The sequence below is a fragment of the Alternaria ethzedia genome, assembly GCF_023757985.1.
Source record: "Alternaria ethzedia strain BMP 0044 chromosome Unknown scaffold_8, whole genome shotgun sequence".
NCBI lineage: Eukaryota > Fungi > Ascomycota > Dothideomycetes > Pleosporales > Pleosporaceae > Alternaria > Alternaria ethzedia.
In genome coordinates, this window is record NW_026056201.1 from 944,763 (window position 1) to 965,517 (window position 20,755).

Below are 20,755 nucleotides of genomic sequence, written 5' to 3' on the forward strand. Positions count from 1 at the left end.
GCACAAAGCAACCGCGACCGGGGGTTCGCCGCGAGGGCAGGAGCGACCGACGCGACTAGCAGCCAAGCCGCGCGGGCTAATTACTGCTACTACAACAAGTCCAGCACGAGCGTCGTGAATAATCCATCCCTGCGCCAAACCACCCCAGCACCAGCTGCGCCGCGCGATACAGCCTCAGCACTCCCGCGCGCGCTGATTGGGCGGCGGCCCCTCAGGCGATGCATGGTGCGCGTCCAGAGGGGCTTCAGCCATGATTCCCCCCACCACACACGACCTTGCCCAGTGCGCACTGCGACAGTGGGACACCATCCGGCCACAAACGAAGAAACGATAGCGCTGGTGGGCCTCATCAACTCGCTGCAGCCTACATGGTAGGCCTGCTGCCTCCACGGAGCGCTGCCGTCTCAGACACGACGACTGATCAGAGATGGTGAGATCCCTTGCGCATCGCGGCCAGCTGCACCGGCCAAGGCGGAGCACCCACCACGAATGGTGGCCGCAGACGGCACCTCCAAACGCTGCCAGCAGCAGCAGGAATTGCCGTAAGCGGCAGACCTCCATCACGATCCATGAGACGACCGGTAATCGCCAGTGACGACCCCCAGCCTGGGCGGTCTGGAAGGGCACTATACGCGTGCAGCGTCCCGCCCATGCCGTGTTTGACCACCTGCTGCCCGCTTGCCGCCCTCAGGCATCTAAAAAGCATCTGCTGCAAGCGCACGCATAGCAAATGGCGAGACTCAGTGTGGCAGACTGGACGGCGCCGCTGTGCTGCCAGACTGCAAGCGACACGAACCAGTCGCCCAGCCAGCCCGCCCTAGTTAGCCAAATCGCCGTCTTACCTTTCCCTAAGCATGCTCTATATCCGAGCCCGAACCCTGTCCAACGCGAAGCTTCCCATGCTGAAGTTTGCGCGAGCGCTGCTGATCAGCAATCCTCTTTTTTTTGCAGATGATTTTGCTGAATGACTTCCAATCATGTGGAGCCCGACCGCTGCAGCCCTCGGTTCCGATGCTTCCGGCGAATGGCAAGTATGAGGCACCCCGACGCTAGACACAGTGTTGTTATTGAGACCGGCCGGCGACGTGTTGCGTGCACTCCAAGTTGAGGCAATCTGCACTGCAGAACCGCCTTTGCAACGCCCCTGACGAAACACGATTTCGGGTATTGCGCGCGCCTCAGTTGCTGCATTCCATCACCTTGCGCGTCCATCAGGCCGGCCATAGCTGTTGCGGGGGCCTGCGGCTTGCTGGGTGCATCCACCTGTCCCGGACGCCTGTGTTGCAAGTCTTGCAAATCTTGCAATCCGCGTCCAGTTCCAAGGTTGCCTTTGCTGACCCGTCCAGCTAGCACCGGCGTCGTGAAGCATGATTGCTTATCGAGTCGCTTGCTTGGCCAGCAGCGCTAACCGTGAAACCGTGACGGAATTACACATGGCCAGAGCAGCAAGGGATACGCAGCCCGTAATCTATCGATAGCACTGAGCAGAGTCTGTGCCGCCGGTGATCCTGCTTCGCAATGCAATGAGGTTGTTGTTGGAACGGTGGAGCTTAGCAAAGCGAGCGCCGTCATACGTACAGTACATGAGCAGGGGTGTGGGTCGTGCTCGGTCCGTCGTCACTCTCTGCAAAAAAAGATGCCCACGTAATCACCTCTATTAACACATGGATGGCGATTGCTTGCAACCACCCGGCATGGATGCATTCCACATGCTGGTTAGCCCTCCACCGCCCGCCAAACTACTCCTATAGCATCGGTACGATGTCGGTGTGAGGGGCGACATCTCAAACACGCCCCTTCGTTGCTCCATGCCAACGGGAGGCTCGGGATGCCTGGACGACTCGGCTGGCGATTCGCTGATGCGCGTGATACGACCGCCCAAGGTCCTCCACGGCGCTGCAATAGTCATGGCTCTATCGAAACTAACTTCGCCGCTGTGCATCATCGCCTGCAGTGACCGTATGTCCAGAATCCACGTTCGACAGCGATCCCGTCTGACCGAGCGTCCTGACCGTCGTGTGGAGATGAATGGTGACTATTTTGGCGCAGAAAGGGCAATAGCTCCTTCCACGGAAGGCTGGGGGGCGTAGTACGGAGAGGACGGACGATACTCGGCACCGCTTTCCTCACCATTACACGATTATACGAGCCCCAACGACTCGTTACCGTCCTGCCCAGCCTATACCATTCACGGCACATCTATTAGCTTGGCCATGGCGCGCTGAGACGTACCGCGCTTCCACCACGCGTACATTACACCATGCATCATCTATCGTCGATTGACTCCATCGTTTGCCTTTCAACAACTGACCCTGCCGAGCAGTGCAGCTCCATGGATGTGCCTCTAGTGCATTTCATCATGCGCAGCAACCTGGCCACAAGACATCTGCGAAAACCACTCAGCCGAGACCAGCATATATGGTTGGCGCCAGCTTGAGCACGCAAGTCCTTGGCTGGCGCGCGATATGGCAGACTTTTTTTTACCATGCTCTCACGACCCTGTGCCCGAACGGTCGCGATCACGAAGTGCGATGGATGCAGCTTGGCTACGGCTCATTAATTCCGGTCTGCGACCGGCCTTAGCGGGCCAGCTGCAAAAGCAGAACGCGATAGACGCACACACTGCAACAAGTCTTATGCCGACTCAGGATCTTGTACCTCTTTGCCACACGAGTCCAGTGGGTCGAGTTTAGCCTTTCGACACGGCTTGCGGCGTCCTCAGATCCATATCCAGTTCCCCGCTCTCTTGTGCTGAAAGAAGTAGGTCAGACGGTTCCCAACGAATGAGCACTGCGCAACCCCACGCTCTAGAGCGAGCACGCCGTAATCAACCAGCGACCCAACCTCAAGGCCTCCGTACCCGGATGATGGATCCCTTGCTGTGCTTAGACGTGATCCTCTCGACATTTACCAAGGTATATTGTGACGCAACCACTTTGCACTCGGGCTGCAATACCGCTCGTCTGACAGTGTTACAGCATGCTGACCGGCCAGGACGTAATGCGGGAAGATAGGCTCTATCCAAGGGGTACCGATACTTGCTACTTCCCACCGGAGATTGAATGTGAATATGTACAAGGGCGTTGGTACCGATCCACGAGGCCATACTAGTCTGCCCGATGCACAGCTGACCCGTATCATCATCTATCCCGCGGCTGACACTGTCATGAAGGACAACAAGTCCCGTATGCGTTACGCCACAAGCTTCATTAACACATTAGCGAAGCCACTCACGCGCCAGTCAGCCAACCAACTTTGTGTGACCAAGTTGCACCTTATTATTACACCCCATGCTACCAAAGTATCATGCAGGAGGCTCCATCTATTTGCGCCAAAGACAATGCTTCCGAGGTCGGTAAACCCTCGCTATCTTTTCCAAATACAATACGTCAAACTAGCTCGCCAAGCTCAGGCTCTTCTTTACTTTATTGCCGGGCGAAACTCCTTCAAAGGCAAACGACTCGCAATTCGTCGGCTGCCTAGCGCTCGATTCGCACAACGATGTTCCAGCTTGGACATCTGGCGGTGCTTTCGACGCACGCGGCGAGTCATCGTGCCACCATCATGCAACAACCAACAAAGGCAACCGGCTAACACACTCCACACCTCCTTCCGTGCTCAGAAGCAACTCTGGATTGCCGTTCGAGGGGCCGATTGCAGCTAACCCTCTCAGACAATGCAAACGAACTCTGCGTCCTGTACGCACCTGCCGGAACGGATCCCAGGCCGCGCTTGCCCGTCTAGGTGCTGCAGTACATCGCTCAACACATACGGTTCAGCTGTCTTTGGAAAAGCTATGCATCGCTTCCTCACCTCAACGCGAGACATCCTCCGCACCACGTGCATGTCACCGAGCGGATTAGGACACCTTGGCTTGCGCCACTATGTGCAATCACAGTAGTGCGCGCCCTCCGGATCGACCTGTCGAGTTCTCGCTGCGCATCCCAAAGTGACTACTCAGCCTTGTGCAGGGACAAAGGGAAATGGGGCAGGCGCACGCAGCCGTTGACCCAAAGGATCCGTAAGACGTGCAGACAGTCTCACCGGCTCGCACAAGCGGAGTGCCGACCAACTGGATTCTATGCTGATTACGGACACGTCGCGGGGATTGACCACCGACACGAAGGCTTTTCATGTGCATCATCACCTTCCATCGTTCGTCTCTCACTGCAGCTACTAGTGTTGTGGCATGCTTTCAAAGGGATCACCTTCCCCGACTGCACTGCCTGACAGGTTCGGACTCCACACAGCTTATATCCCTGCCGGCATCCATCTATTAATCATGGCTTCATTGGACGACATGTCCCTGGTGCGAAAACGGAGATGCCATGGCACGCATGTTACCTGGTCGGGATTCCCGGGTTCCAACATAACAGGCATTGTCGTCGCCGATGGGTTCGAGATTGGGCTCCGCTATGTGAAAACGACCGTCGCCTGGGCCAGGAAGCTCGTCGATTCGGTCGTGTCGTAATAATAAAGTGCATGTTGGAAGCATGTCTGGTACATTTGATGTTGGTGTGCTAATGCAGTAAGATCCGGAGCATCTTCACAGCATGCTTCTCATTCGTTCGGGACCACATGTTGAAAGATACAGGTAACGAAATGATAGAACACTCGTATATCAGAGAAGGACACAGCCCAAGAAGGAAGGTAGCAGAATGTAGACGTGGTACAAGTCCATGTACACTGTGCTAGATACTAGTCAGCTTCACTCATCCATGTTTCCGCGAACACAGCTGCACCACTCTAGTCAGACAGATAGTCCCATATACCCAAACTTTTCACACCAGTTTCCACACATGATGATGCATCAGCGACTTTCCAAAGATACTTACTCACGTCACCTCATGCACTAACAAGCGTCTCCACCACATGACCATCATCTCAGATCTAACAAGAACCCCCATGTCTCAGCACAAATAGCATGCTCGAGCCACGTCGCAAATTCAATCGACGGTCGTGCCATGGAAACAGTGCGACATGTTTCATATCACTGCGATAGTAGTTGATGTTTGAAACGGGTATCGCATTGGCACAGATGGTTACGTTTGCTTCACTAACAAACACACCGCCACGATTCTTCAGCTTGGCCAAGAGGATGCGCATAGATACTGACGTCTTTGTTGTCCGTGTTGACGTTTGACTATCTAACTCAGCATTCGGCGTTGCTGCGCGGCCGCTGATGCCGAGTTGCACAGCCACGGCCTTAGGTTGCCCACCGGATGACGACTTCATTCTCACGATGGCTCACCCCCTCAATTACACACATGTGGCGGGGAAACAACATGTTGGTCAGCAAGGTAGGCGTCCAGGTCACCCTTGATGATATGTTCATGACGGATATGAGTCAATTCATGGCTAAGCACTGTGGGCCCACGCATTGTAGTGGTATATTTGCGGGACCAACTGATCGTTATACACATAGTATGATACATGCTCCAACGCCCTTCTCTAGAACAGCTTGTTATCCGCACTGGCCTTGGCTGCGTCTCTCCTCGCGCTCTGCTTCTTCCTGTCCTTTGCCTCGCCGGGCGGCTTGAAGAACAAAGACGGGCTCTCGCCATCCTTCATTGTGTAGTTCAAGTATCCTCTATGCGCTGGATCGCGGTAGTACTCGATGTCCTTTCTTGCCGTCGCATCAGGCAGCCTGTACTTGTATTTCGACCCGATCTGCTTCATGACAGCAACCATAGCCTCCTTCTTCTTTTCTTCGGCGGCCGTCTGGAGCGCAGTGATGATGGGAGAAGGGATCTTGGCGGCTGCGGAGCGCGCAGTGAGAGAGACGAGGTCTGGCGAGGCTTGGATAGAGATGGTGGGGTGTGAGTCGCCGCGGAGGACGCGCTTGATGGATGTGGGAGAGTAGAAGCGTGTGGTCACGCTGCCGCCAAGGGCTTCGATGCGTGCGATAGCGTCGGCAGAGGCGCGTGAGACGACGATGTGGATGGGTGTGGTCAATTGCTCTGGATTCTACGGCTACAATTAGTTTTGACATAGCAACCATCAATTGATTCCTTACCCTCGCGAGCAGCTTAACGCCATGCCTCTTGACACCGTGCAGACACCTCGACTTGGCCAATTCCTTCATAGTGATGGGCTTCTTCGGGTCCAACCTCCCCTGGTCAATCCAGCTCTGTATCCGGTCCAGATTTATGGGTGACATCTCGACCTTGAACGGGTTGTACTCCCCCCGCCCTCGCTCGGGGTTGGTAATCCATTGTGGTGTCTGACCTCCCTCGAAGCCCGCGGGGACTTTGCCGTGTGCATGCTGACCCTTCTGACCGCGTCCACCAGTCTTTCCCTTTCCCGAAGCGGGACCGCGACCTCGTCGGATCTTTTTATTGTAGGCGCCTGCGTTGTCGGAGAGCGAGGAAAGAATGGATGCGCATCTCTGCTGGGCGGGCACAAGGAGGGGGGCGACCGATGTCGCTGCGGGTGCTCTCAAGCATATGAACAGGAGAGATGAGGCGGCTCGGACCGCTCTTAGCCGTGGTGGCATGGCTGTGGATGGCTATCTTCCTGCTGGCGACGAGCTCGTTGGTGTTGAGCGAATGCGAAGATTCGATGATGAGTAAGCGGCCATGTCCGCGGGATCTAGCCTCATGCGGATGTTAACTTCTGCAACCACGCCGCATGTCCAATCGCTCCTCAACTCCACGCGTCAAAATGGTCTTCCAGCTCCCTCGCTTCAGCTCGTGCTAGAGACTGGCTGGAACCTTGTCTGAAATCAGCGAAAACCTCATTTTAAGGTCTATGACCGTAGATGAACCTTGACAATGGTTCGTCTTTTCCCGCCTCAGGGTGCAGGTGAGTTGACGACTACATCGAATTTTGCACACCAAATAGGTTCTCACTAATGAAAAGGTCTGCATCCTGCTATTCCCAAGACAGAAGAACCTGGTGTTGCAAATACTGCCACTGCATTGGTCTTATTAGGGCCAACAGCGGCAGCGACTCTGCTTCTGGGCCGGATGATCATCAGACGCCCTTTGCTGACTTTGCCGACGAAATCTGCGTACTTTGTTACCAGAGCAGGCTTTTATTCTCTTGCTCTTGCTGCGCCTCTGGCAGCTTGGTTGACGCACTGGGAAAGTCAGATCAGAAGAAGCATCCTTCATTATGAAGGAATCAATCTCCCAAAATCTCAGATATGGCAAAGCAGTCAGGGGTTTACGAGGGATGATTCTAATATTATTGGTGGAATAGGAGGTATGCTCCTTTCTTTCAGAATGAGGAGCTTACGGAGTCTCTCCATTGGACATCGCCTACTTGGTCGGCTCGGAGCCTTCTCGACTGGATTCTCGACTCCGCTCCTTGTGTCCGATATAACAGTATCGGTATCGGGAACATACCTTCAGGAGCGATCTGCACAAAGATCTCATTACGAGAAGGCTGTGGCATTGCGTAAACTCAACAACGACCCTGACTTCATCCAATCTTTACCCCCCAGGTCCCTACTCCCAGAGCGAATTTGGAAGAAGACTGCTCGAGCTGAACGGGTGGCAATGTCATTCGACTCTCTGACTGATGAGGAGAAGGCCTTGTTGCAGCCTACTATGGTATTCAGCTGGCTGGACACTTCGACCTACAATAGTATTCACAAGACGCCGGGGGGCGCTATACCTATGGACTGGAAATATCCAGAGAATGCATCAGCGGCAGAGAAGCGGGAGTATGTGCTCAAAGAGCTTCAGTTCGTTGCGAATATGCTCAAGCCATATGCACACAATAACAGCTTTGCGCTCCAAGGGAAGCCCATTCCGCGTCTCGAAAGCTTTAGTGTAGAATACGCTTCCTTAACTAGGACCTTGGTCACTCTGATGTATGGGATGCTTATACCAGAAGAAGGAAAGCCCGAGCCGCGGATGTACATTCACGATTGCCTAAGCGTAATTGATGCAGACAAGGGGGAAGATCATGTTCCGGTGGAGACTCTCGATTGCCTGCGCACGCTCAAGACGTTTTTCGAGAAAAGGAACCTGCCTGAGTATGTTGCGGGAATCGAAAACCTCATACGGGAATGTGAAGGGCGTGCTGCAAAGAATAAGGAAGCCAGGAGTGGTCGAAATACAATTGAGGGGTGAAACAAAGGGAGACAAGTCGTTGAAGACCATCGCGCTTTGTCATACGCAGCCGACGTTCGGCAGAATCAAGATATGTAGTTGTCTAGACTGAGCTTGCTTAATCCAGATGTTCGCTGGCGGATGTGATGCATAGAAGACTAATGTAATCAGGCTGCGAACTGCACTCATCACACACGCCCTAGCTTCGTTCGAGCAGTGAATGTACGATGTCTAATGCTACCCTTCACTACTGTGATGCGCACGAGATCAATCCATATCCGACCCTTTCCTTGAGCTACTCGCAATGTCCGCTCTCTCGTCGTTGATCGTAGCCACAACTGGAAGATACTCTCCAACAACAACTACCGCGAATACAGGTACGTATACCCACGATCGCACACCATATATGAACTCTATACCCCACAGTCTACCTAACCAGTAATAGAAGTAAACCAACGCCCACACAACAACCGCGATGTCTGGAAACAACGCCCCCGAAGATTGGCGGAAAGTCACAGGTATCGGCCACGGCAAGGACTGGGGCGCGCCAACCGCTTACCCCAAGAATGGGACTGCCTGGGGAAAGGCATTGAACCCATCAGCCAACAACAACGACACCAACAACGACAAGGCTTCGCCTGCTACACCTGCAAAGGGCTTGAACGCCGCGGCTCCATCCTTTACTCCTGGTGGAGGAACTGCGAAGAAGTAGTGGGTACGTCTACGAATGGAACAAGCCTGACTAGGACACAAGCTGAGATTCAAGCAAGAGGAAACAGCGTAGATGTTGGCGGCAGATATGACGTCGACATGACGGGCATGTGAGGTGTAGGTGCGACAATGTAGATTCCTATGTTACTGTTTGGCTGTATACTTGGAGGCTGGTGTAGTCATGTATTCGCCAAACGTTGGTATATTGGAATGTGAGCAGTAACATGTCAAGCGTTCAGTTAACGAAGGCCAGCGTGAACGTGTTTATGTATAGTACCAGAACTAGACTTGCCAACAGTACACATACTCACCATATCTCCCTATAAAGCTTCCTGTGCTCTTGCCAATAAGCTTCGCATACCACATCTCCCTGCACATAACAAACCCCATCTACAACAACAACCCCAAAAAACATGAGCAACAACCCCTTCTACAACAACGACCCCTTCAACGTCACCGGTCTCGGCCACGGCGCAGACTGGGGCACCAGACGCCCCTACGACGCTCGCTCCCACTCAGCCTGGGGCCCAGGCAGCGGCAGTCTCCAAGATTCATCTATTCCCTACCATACATCCTCAGACATGCGATACTTGGGTCCGTACATGTCATATCCTTTGGATCCAGACTCGCCGCGCGGAGGCTCTTGGTATGGCCCGTATGGGGGATCGCGATGGGGCGGAGGCGGGAGGAATGTAAGGTCTCCATCTCCACCCCGAGGCCAGGGTTACTATGATGATTTTGAAGAACATGGAGGAGAGCAATATGGTGGAGGTGGTTGGGGTGGGCGGGAGAGGTCGGGATCTCCGCCGCGAGGGGAGGGTTACTATGATGATTTTGATGAGTGGTGGTGAACGATGGTCCGTTGGGGAATGCATACATCATGGTCTGATGTGTGGTACTCTTATGTTAGCCAGAATTGTACCATCAAGGTGATAATTGCAGAATTTACCGTGTCAATTATGTGTTCGAGTCACCCAATGACGCGTGATGGCAAATACATGCTATGTTGTTGAACGTAAATGCCAACCATTCCTGGCACCTACTGATATCAGACTTGCCCCAATGGAGACCTGGTGTTGCAGGACGCAAAGAAACTCTGCCGAAAGTCCCGTTGGAAACGAACTGAGGGATGTTGCTACCGACATCTCATGAAGATGTGCTGGCTGCGTAAGCTTGCGGATGTCATCTCTTAATTCCATTTACACAAGCTTCTAAACACCGAGAGTCTTCTTCAAACGCCGTCGTAATACACCAGCCAAGATCTTGTCATGCATTGGGTTGAGCCTGCGGTTGCCTGTGACGGCAAATCCTATAGGACGCCTAAACCCAGCTTACAAATGTCCTCTTGGCAGAGCCTTCGCGACAATGTGATGCTCGACGGCTGTTGTCGTCATGAGAGGGAAGTTCTAGAGTGATCATACCACGGAGGCTGAGTATAAGAGGTAGCCGCGCATCGAATAGAAAGGCCCTATCGTACTTCGCCTCGTATAGCTCGCGGGATTTCCAGTTTGATCTCTGACAAGACCACTATGTCGCATCTCCAGTACTTCGACTATCCTGGCTTCGGTGGACGATCAAAACGGGATTTGAACTACAGCCAAGCGGTCCGCATCGATAACCGCATCGAGATATCCGGCCAAGGTACGTCGCCCACAGTATAGACCATCCAATCTTGACCATATCTAGGCGGCTGGGATCGCACGACCGAGGATTATCCAGAAGATCTTTCGAAGGAGGTTGACCAAGCTTTTGACAACGTCGAACATGCTTTTCATCAAGCTGGTGGGGAGGGCTGGGATCAGGTCTTCAAAACGCGCTTCTACGTTACCGTACCGATTGATGAGATTGCGGAGCCGATCATCCGGAATATGAAGGGAAGATGCAAGAATCATGGGCCTCTCATGACAGTGGTGCAGGTGGTGGCTTTGTATAAGACGATGAAGATTGAGATAGAAGCGGAGGCGCACTTGGGGTGATTTGCGCAGCAACCTTGGAAGCTTGGAGCGCCTTTCGTTCCTGGTAGAAATTCAGCGTATTTAAAGGAACTTACATACGTCAAGAATACGAAGCCCATGAGATGTGAGATGTGTATGTGAACGGCGCGCAAAGAGAGCCTCAGTGTCTGGTACTCCGTGTGGTCGCAGTACGTCATCGTCATCGTGGCTGCCCGCTAAGTGGGGCCATGGCTGCGCCACAGGTCATAACGATCACTCCAGGTAGCCTCTCTCTTCCAGTCTCGACGACGACTGAGACGCCACTAAGGTAGCATCGACAAATGAGAAGAGCTCCTTGTTCATCAATCGCGGCGTTGCAGATGCCAGAGAGCTTTCCGCGGCCATTCACCCGCCTGCTCGTGCGCCACGGAGGTCGTCATCGTCATCGCCATCCTTGACGACTATCGCGACTCCTTCTCAACACGACAATGCCAAATCGATTCCGGAGCAAGCTGGAGAATGCTGGAAGAAAGACGGGCAATTGCCTACGAACAGTGGTCTGGCAGACATCCAAATGCCTCATGTGGACAGTTTGCGCGCCATGCATCTGTTGCCTGCTAGTATTCCTGAGCCCTGGTCGACATGGCAGAAGACGAAATCTCTCGCACGAGATAGTACTACCAACGATGCCTACACCTCGCAGACGCGCACTTTCCATATCAGGGGACTTACAAGAGGACCAAAAGACGCTGGCCCAGCCTCGCTCAGCGCTTCTGAACAAACTGCCGTTGGAGATTCGGCGCATGATCTATGAGATGGCTCTGGGAGAACAAACAATACATGCTTCAGTTTTGGACGGAAAACTATTGACGCGAAGGTGCACACTTCGAAATTGCCTTTGCTACATGCCTTGTTCACCCAGCCAGAAGCTACAATTGGCACTCCCTCTTCTAAGAACGTGTCGGCAGATGTAAGTCGAGTCAGTTGCAGTCGCAGTACATGTCTGGCTTACAACCCCTCTAGCTATTCTGAAGCTATTGAGTATCTTTACAAAAGCAACGAATTCTTCATGTCCACGGACTTGGAAGACTTTCCAACAGCAGGCTATCTCTGCTACTTCTTTCAGCCCCAACGCATCAAGCAAATCAGCAATCTCAATATCGAATGGGACCTTGATCGCAATCAATACTTCCAAGTCAACTTGATGCCTGCGCATCACCGAGTTGAGTGGTACAGACTGTGGGATGGGCTCAGTAAGATGACTGGTCTCAAGAAATTGCACATCAAGTTGTACTTCTGTCTCGACCTCTGGCAGGGATGTTATGGTGAATTCTGGGAACAGAACAACAAGGAGATTTTGCAGCCGGTCAAGAAAATCACGGCTCCAAGAGACTTCGTCATCACTCTTCCGAATTGGCGATGCTCGACTGATATCGATACCGGCGGATCCAACTGCGTCTTTCAGCTACCAGAGAGGGACGACCAGGAAAGTAGCGCGTCCTGACGCGTCCAGGGACGATTCTCGGACGATCTTAATCACACGGACGGCAGCTTCTCGGGAATGGCTGTGGAGTATTACGAATGCCAACAAGACTTATGGGACTTCTCAAAACTCAAGCCGAGGGGATACACCGACCTTGGAAAGGCCAATCGGATTAACGATGGGCCAAAGTCACCGCCTGGTCGGAGACTCGGAGTACAAGACTCAAGAAGCAAAACGCAGCCAAGACACAACATGACGGTGACGCACAGGAACCATGCACCCAAGCTCCCACGAGCGGCTTGAATAGGTCTTGCTCCGCCCGCTGTGCCGGCGCGCGTATCTTATCGCATCGTTGATCAACGTGACAGGCGGCGTGGACTTGGCAGCTTGGCGATCTAACTCGTCCCGTGTAGCTTTCCACAACCATCTCGTGCTCCGTCCGCCATCATGCACAGCCAAGAGCTTCGAGCTAGGGTAGCTCCACCACGTGCAGTAGCTGAGCAGCTCAGCTCGAACACCTCGAGCCGTGCGGCGTCCTGTACTTCGGCGTCTTTGATCTATCCGAGGTGTTGTACAGCTCTGGCCTTTTCCCGGCGCAGATAAGAAGCGACATGGCCGCCAGGATGCTTGTCCTGCAGGAACCGTTCGCTCTTGCAGGTTCCCGGATACTTCGGGGTTGAGATCTGCTCACGATGCGCTCTTTCATTGCTACCTCCGTCCTCGTCGGACTCGCGTCCGCTGCCGCTGTACCTGTTGTTGCTCCCCGTGGAGACGGCTATGGTCATGGCCATGGGCACAGCAAGTTTAACGTCCAAGTCGGCGTCCGGCCTTACTACCTCGTCGACAACATGGACGAGAGTCCGTTGAAGGAGAAGCTGGAGAGCTGCTCGGAGCAAGAGTTCAAGACCTCGGACTTTGTTCTTGCGCATCGTGGAGCGCCGCTTCAATTCCCCGAGCACACTCTTCAGAGTTACAAGGCTGCGCATCGCATGGGTGCTGGCCTGATCGAATGCGATGTTGCGTTCACCAAAGACAAGCAGCTTGTCTGCCGCCACGCCCAATGCGACTTGCACACCACGACCAACATCCTCAACACTACACTCGCCGAGAAGTGCACGATCCCCTTCTCGCCCTCCGCAAATGGCACTGCTGCGTCGGTCAAGTGCTGCACCTCGGACATCACCTTGGAAGAGTTCGGCACTCTTTGCGGCAAGATGGATGGCTTCAACCCCAACGGCACCACGGTAGAGGAATACATGGACGGCACACCCTACTTCCGCTCCGATCTATACGCGCAAGACTGCCCCAAGCTCATGACGGTCGACGATTACATTCCCCTGGTCGACAGCTGGGGTCTGAAGTACGCGCCTGAGCTCAAGACACCCGAGGTTGAGATGCCTTTCGATGGATACACACAGGAAGCGTATGCTCAAGATCTAGTCGACAAGTTCCGCGAGTACGAGATCGATCCGAGCCGTGTTTGGCTGCAGTCTTTCCTGCCCGACGACGTCTTCTACTGGATCGACAATGAGCCTGAATTTGGTATTCAGGCTGTGTACCTCGACGAGCGCGTTGATACTCCCGAGGGCTACGCCAATGCCACTGCCAGCATCCCTGAGCTCGCTGCTCGTGGCGTCAAGATTATGGCGCCCGCTATGTTCGCTCTGACCAAGTTGGATGATGACAACAAGATTGTACCTTCCGAGTACGCCATCGCTTGCCAGGAACACAACTTGGACATCATCGCGTGGTCGTTTGAGCGCGGTGGATGGCTGCAGATCGATGGTGGTGGTTACTACTACCAGTACGTTGCCAACCGGACCAACAACGATGGCGACATGTACGACGTGCTCGATGTACTGGCGAAGGATGTGCACATCATTGGTATGTTTTCGGATTGGCCGGCCTCAGTAACCTACTATGCCAACTGCATGGGGTTGTAGGCGACACAGCCTTATATAGATCCTAACAAGGAAGAAATATATCATACATCGCTCAAATGACCTCGCTCGCAATAAACCAAAGTGATCTTGTCTTACTTGACATCCTCCGAAGCATCGCTTGCGTTGCCGAAGATCCTTAGCTTTACCGTACTCTCCCCCATATCCCAGTCCGTCCTACAACTCGGATACGGCAGCACCACAATAGCGTCGCGTGGCTTCGTCACCATCCTCACACTATCCAGCAGCATATCCTCTACCTCCATCCACTCGCTCTGCCAGAGCCATTGCGGGCTAGGATCCATCAAAATTACCCGAAGATGCCTCAATCCCTGCATATTCGCTATTATCGTCCACGCTTTCTCCCAATTCGCGGTATCGTCGCGGTACACGACGCGATTTGAAGGACCGCGACTCATATAAGGCAGCGCGCGGATAGCCCAGCGCAGATGTAGCGTGCGAATCGAATTGAGGCGCGGTTGTGGGATCGAAGCCGGGAGGTAGAGTAGGTGCGTGATATGGAGGAGGGAAAATGTATGTGCACGATACAGATACGAGATCGCTTCCGAGTACCTAGATTGCAGAATACAGTCAGTCTCCACAATGCCATTGTGATTGCGATTGCGATGGGGAGTGGGAGGAGAACACATACATCCGCCTACAAGCCCTCAACACAGTCGGCCCACCAGGATACAATCTCGCGCCCTTCTTCCCAAACACCAGCACGCGACACATGTACTCCCGCCCGCCATCTCCCTCGCTGTCACACAGGAAATGGCCAAACCGCTTCTTCTTCGTGCTCAGTGTCAGATGCACAATCTCCGCGCCCATGACATGTTCGTATACCAATTCCCGCAGCTCAAGCGGCAAGCGCGTGAAGAAGTCGCTCTGGCCCTGCGCGTGCGTGCGCGCATCCATATCGACATCCGGTTGCGACGTTAGACTGATGGTGGATGCGCGCGGGCGCACAGTGCCATGTTCTGGCGGCGAGGTCTTGAGCGAAAACGGGTTCCGGCTTTTAGGCTTCGGGGTCGACGGGGAGGTGGAGGAAGGGATGTCGGTGGGTGTCCAGCGTATGCCGGGGAGGCGGCTGAGGAGTGACTTTGGGGGCTTCATTGCGGGATTGATGGGGTGGAGATGGAGATGGGGAGATGTCGGTGGTGACCTAGGGAAGGGTGCAATGGGAGAGATGGCATGGCACGACGACGCCTCCCTTGCGCGGGCGCGCCAGTATCAGCCGCGGCGCAAAGTTGGGCAGAGTGGTGATGGCGATAGGCTGGGGAAGGGTAAGCGTGCGGGGTCTTGGCCGCCAAGCTTGTTTCGAGCAAGCTTCGTCTGGGGGAGTGGGGGAGGTGCTGTGCCCGTGGGGGTGTAGATGGTCTGCTACTTTGACATGCTAGCCATCGATATGAATTTCTCGATATACGCGTCTGTTCTTGCCTTTATGTGCTCAGAGAGCGATACCGATACCCTGGCCTGCTTTCCGATGATCGCGTGAGAGGTACCGTACGTACGGTATCTCGCATTCTATCGCTCAAACAAGTATCGCGTACTCGCTGTCGTGATCGACCGTGTATACTACACCAAGTGGTCAATGCCGTATATTCTGGCATGGAGCCATTGGTTTGGTCATACTAACAGGCAAACTTCGACAATGCCATGACGATGCAGTAAGTCCGTCTATCTCCATGGCAGAATTGGCAAGACCCAATCAGGCAACTTGTCCGCCTTCTGCAATTTCAGCTGACCGGCAAGTCCATGCCGAAAGATGGCAACGAAAGGTACAACTCTCGAGGAACAGCTTCGAATGCTCTCATCCAGCTCTCACCTCCACTAAATCTGAATCAACTGACATACCGGGCCATCCGGACGAATACCGTCTCCAAAACGCCACGCTGTATTGGTACTGGTATACGGCACAGCCACCTGCAGTCATGAACCAAGCGCGCTTTCCCGGGGCGTAAAGTCACTTTGTCATAGACAGAGCCCCACGATAGACTACAGCTGGATACCTCTATCATGGCTAAACAAGAAGACAAGACCATGAGGAAGCGTCTTCGCGCTTGTGAAGAGTGCCATCGTCTAAAGATCAAGTGCGACATTAGCACCAATCCTGACGCGGCAAGCTGCGAAAGATGCACCCGCAACAACCTGGAATGCGTCCCTGCAGCACCGCGCCTCCAGCGCAACCGCATCCAAGAACTAGAGGCGCAAATTCAAGAACTCAGCAATCTGCTTCAGAAACAGAGCAACAACAGCCCAACGCCAAGTCGCTCCCCTGGCGGACTCTCCACCAACACGCTAGGCCGGTCGCCCGGTAGCCTAACAGACAACCACTACGAAGCCATCTTGTCATTCCTTGACGCGCGCATCTCAACTATCCAGCAACAGCACCTTGTTCAACTCTATGCGCACCGAGCGGGATCGGCATGGCCCGTCATACGCCTTTCCGGGGATCTCGAATATCTCCGGACAAAAGCCCCCATCCTACTTCTCTGCATCGTAGCATACACAACTACGCAGGAGGCGCAAGGCTTAGATCTTGAAACGCACGATGAGATAATTCGCGAATCGATGCACGTCCTCGGCGAAGAAGTTTTAGGCAGAGGACAAAGATCACTGGAACTTGTGCAGGCGCTGCTCATAGCCACGTACTGGAACAAGCTTCCGCGAAGAGGTCTAATGGGCAGTTGTTACCAGATCCTGCAGCTAGCCGCCGACATGGCCATCGATGTGGGCATCGCGGGAAACTCGCTGCAGCCCACTCCCCCAGCCTACTTCTGCCGGCATCAGGACGCGGGATCGCTGGAAGCACGACGTACCTGGCTAGCCTGCTACATGGCACTCTCAAGCTCGTCGATCAGTACGCGCAGGCCGAATCCATACCCATGGAACGCTTACCACGAGGAGTGTCTGTTGTACCTCGAAAGCCAAGGAGATGCTTCTGACATGCTACTCTGTCAGCTCGTCCGCATTACGCAACTGGACCAGGAGATTTCCAATCAACTATACCTCTGCCAGATCGCTACGTTTGTAGACGGCAACGATTACAACACGTATGCCGTAATCGAGACGATGAAGAACAAGCTCGAAGCATGGGTCGCTCATATCCCACCCAGTCTTGCAACATCTCAGACGCTCAAAGTATGGTGGCACGCAGCCATGGTCCACCTGTACGAGCTCGTGCTGCACACACCCACGAACAAAGCTTCCTTCGCAGCGCCCTTCATCCCCGGCCGCATACCCGTCAAGGACTTCCCCAAACCTACCATCATCATCGCGCCTCTCAAAGCATCTCTCGAAGCTCTCGTTCAGAACTGCCATGCCGTCCTCGACACGGCCGCAGAAATGGACCCAGCTCTGCTTGTTAATTTCCCATCATTCTGCTTCGCACCCACAGTCATATACTCGCTTTTCGTCCTCGTCACCGTCATGGTGGCTTCGACCGACCCCGCCAACACGTACGGCCAGTGCCTCCCGAACAACTGTTTCCGCATTGAAGAATTTGGACTAAAAATGCGCAATCTGGTCATGTACATGAAGGTCCTAGATCCTACGTTGAGTTGCTTCACCACGCGTATGTTCGATGCGACGAGTTGGCTGGAGCAGTGGTATAATGATTACACGGCTATTCTGCAGCGGTACGAGGCAAATCTAGTTAACTAAATCGCGTTATACGGTGGTATCTTATAGAATTGCAACGCCTTTTGAAGTTAGATGGGACGGCGAACTTTGGCCGTTGGTGTCGATCAATTCATCCGTCGTGTTGTTGTTGATTGGTGCATATGTCCATGGATGCTTGCTGCCGCATGTCGCATGCATAAGCGTGGTAAGCCACGTTTTGGCTGTCAGCCATCCTGCATCGGTGTTTTTTCGCCTGATGCATGCTTGATGAGATGACGTTCCAAATACACGGAAATGGTTCTCTGTGGTTGCGATTTGGTGTCCTGCTGTCTGATGATGTAGTTGTCGCGCATAGATGTTCGAATACACACTCAGCTGATGCGCAATCTCGCAGTAGGCAACCTGGCTAAAGTCCGCTGTCTCGTCCGCGTACGCTAATGATGGTATGGAGGATTCTCCGTTCCTGCATGAGAAAACGCCATGCGCTGATGCTCGTTGCTTCACTATGTGTCGCGGTGATGTGGTGCCGCTCTTCTTCAGCAGTTACCTGGTGTATACGTCCGTTGAGGTCGCTGCAGTACCCAAGTACTGTATACAGAGCGCATCGAAACAACTGCCACCAAAGAATACTACTCTTTGTAGTCTAGCGTCATCAGGCGAGCAGCGAGCTATCGCAACACCTAGCACCCTCTCGCTTACATTTTCACCCCCCTCACCCTCCCGAGGTCTCCTCCCATCGCAACCCTCGCCTTGCACAAGCACCCTCCACCCTCCACCCACAACGCCACAACGTTATTTTTGGGGACCTCCCCAAGTACATTTACCCACGACTTCTGGCGAGTTCCTGCCGTCCACCCTAGCCCTATCGTGTGTTTAGCGACGGTTGTTGGCAGCACGACAAGTGGATACCGGTATGCACGCTCCCGCACTGCCGCCCCTGCTGATTCGCCACATCGTACACTGGGAAGGCAAGGCATAGGGCTGGCAGATCAAGCAGATGCTTGGCTTGAGAACGTCAAGAGTGCCTAGGTGTTCTAGTGAAGCCATCACGATGCCGGAGGTGGATGGTGATGCTATATTTGGAGCATGCTGCCTTGATCGTGCACTTCTGGATTCAAGCTACCTAGTCATTATGAGTCGATGACCTCAAAGTGCCTAGTAACATGGCTTTGCAGTGGAGGTAGAGCAGGGCGGTGCTATATTTGCCACAGGTTGCATTGATCGTGCACTGCCGGATACGAAATGCCAGGTCTTGGCTGGCAGAAGTCGAAGATGTCATGGAAGTAAGCACGCAGGAATGGGTAACCGGTGAGTGAGATGAGGGTGCAGTGGTGGATGGAGAGGTTGGGTGTAGTCTGGATCATGGGGAGGGAAGAGGTATAAGAGAGCCTTGTCCTTAGGGTTGAGGACGATATCACAGCATTGCATCTTCAACTTCGGGGCCTTCAAGCAATATTTTCTCCAGCACCTCACTTCCCGTTCAAGTTTCGAAGCCTACGAAGTAGGGTCCTCTCCAACACATCACGTCTCATCGCATCTACGCTCTCCAACGCTCACCATGCGTCCATCTCAAGTCCTCTCTTATGCCATTCTGGCAGGCACCAGCGTAGCCCAAGGCGACATTGGCGCACTCCTGGCTTCACAACCCGACCTCAGCACTCTACTCGAGCTCGTCGGCCTTGTAGATGGCCTTGCAGACACACTATCCGCGGCCTCCAACATCACCATCTTCGCTCCTACCAACGATGCATTCGCAGCCGTACCACGCGATGTACCCGAGGGCCAGGCCATTGAGAACAAGAACGACACCATTGCTATCGGCGCCCTACTCGCCAACCACGTCTTCAAGGGCGTCTACCCGGCTAGTGTCATCACCGATATCCCAACCTTTGCACAGACACTCCTCGACAGTTCGTACGTGAACGAAATCCAGCCTTTCTCCAACTTTACGGGCGGAGCCTACAACGAGCTCGTCAAGAATGGAGAAGACGTCTGTGTCATCTCTGGAGAACAAACCATCTCTACCGTCACTGAAGCTGTAAGTATCCATCATTACACACCCAGTTCCTTACCAACGATACTAACCCAACCCCCCAGGACATCATGCTCGGCCCAGGCATAACAATCCACAAAATCGACACGGTCCTCTCCTTCGGCGCGCCCTTCCAACTCTTCACCTACCGCTCCGGCTACTTCGCCATGAACGCCGCCCTCGAAGCCGCCCAACTCGCCATCGACTTCGGCCTCTCCAGCCCCTCAGCCACCGGCCTCAACATCTCCGACTTCACCATCTTCGTGCCCACCAACGAGGCCTTCGAATCCATTGGCTCTGTGCTTGAATCCGCGGACCAGGCGACGCTGCAGGAGGTGCTCAAGTACCACATCATTCCTAGTAATGTTATTTTCTCGACTGCGCTGGGTAATGTGTCGGTAAAGAGTCTGCAGGGCGAGGAGTTGGTGTTTACGGTAACGGAGGATGGGAGGGCGTGGGTTAATGGCGCGGAGATTGTGTTTGCTAATAGTATTCTTTTTAATGGGGTGGCGCATGTTATTGATGGGTTGGTCTTCTCCTTTTCCCTCCACATCTCACTCACTCACACGTACTAACATTCCATGTCTAGTGTCCTCAACCCTCTCGCTCCTTTCGACCGCGCTTCTCTCGAGCCATCTGCCCCGGCATCCGACCGCGTTGCTTTCGAAGGCGCATCTTCCGTCTCTGAACTCCCCTTCTCTAGCGCTTCTCTCGCTTTCGGTGGTGATCTTATGACCTACACGACCACACCTGAGCTCCTCAAGACTGTTGCTGCTGTTGCGACAGCTACCTCCGGCGTCGACGCTACGACTACCGGCTCGCCTATGGAGACTTATACTGGTGCTGCGATGGCGATGCTGCCCGGTGCGGGCATGGCTGTTGCTGGTGCTATGGGTGTTGCGGCTGCGCTTGTCTAGAGTAAGAATGAGGGAGCGGTGGAGAGTGGGATTCGACGGTTACGGGTTGAGACA

The 20,755-nt window shown here is 53.9% G+C and overlaps 5 protein-coding genes across 5 annotated transcripts; 4 read left to right on the forward strand and 1 right to left on the reverse strand.

Moving 5' to 3' along the window:
* Positions 1-5,451: 5,451 nt before the first annotated feature.
* Positions 5,452-6,496, reverse strand: J4E87_004516 (uncharacterized protein; the record flags this gene model as incomplete). Its single annotated transcript, XM_049376137.1, has 2 exons — positions 5,452-5,967; positions 6,017-6,496. The coding sequence occupies 2 exons, from the start codon at positions 6,494-6,496 to the stop codon at positions 5,452-5,454; spliced, it is 996 nt and encodes a 331-aa protein (XP_049234346.1).
* A 5,232-nt stretch (positions 6,497-11,728) lies between these two features.
* On the forward strand, positions 11,729-12,209 carry J4E87_004517 (uncharacterized protein; the record flags this gene model as incomplete). The annotated part of the gene is made up of 1 exon (XM_049376138.1): positions 11,729-12,209. A coding segment is annotated over one exon (481 nt), but the record flags the coding sequence as incomplete, so codon positions are not given.
* A 671-nt stretch (positions 12,210-12,880) lies between these two features.
* Positions 12,881-14,131, forward strand: J4E87_004518 (uncharacterized protein; the record flags this gene model as incomplete). The annotated part of the gene is made up of 1 exon (XM_049376139.1): positions 12,881-14,131. One exon carries the CDS (start codon positions 12,881-12,883, stop codon positions 14,129-14,131), a length of 1,251 nt encoding a protein of 416 aa, XP_049234348.1.
* Positions 14,132-16,147: 2,016 nt separating this feature from the next.
* J4E87_004519 (uncharacterized protein) lies at positions 16,148-17,794 on the forward strand (the record flags this gene model as incomplete). The annotated part of the gene is made up of 1 exon (XM_049376140.1): positions 16,148-17,794. The coding sequence occupies one exon, from the start codon at positions 16,148-16,150 to the stop codon at positions 17,792-17,794; it is 1,647 nt and encodes a 548-aa protein (XP_049234349.1).
* Positions 17,795-19,310: 1,516 nt separating this feature from the next.
* Positions 19,311-20,701, forward strand: J4E87_004520 (uncharacterized protein; the record flags this gene model as incomplete). The annotated part of the gene is made up of 3 exons (XM_049376141.1): positions 19,311-19,790; positions 19,850-20,310; positions 20,374-20,701. 3 exons carry the CDS (start codon positions 19,311-19,313, stop codon positions 20,699-20,701), a joined length of 1,269 nt encoding a protein of 422 aa, XP_049234350.1.
* Between the last annotated feature and the right edge of the window lie 54 nt (positions 20,702-20,755).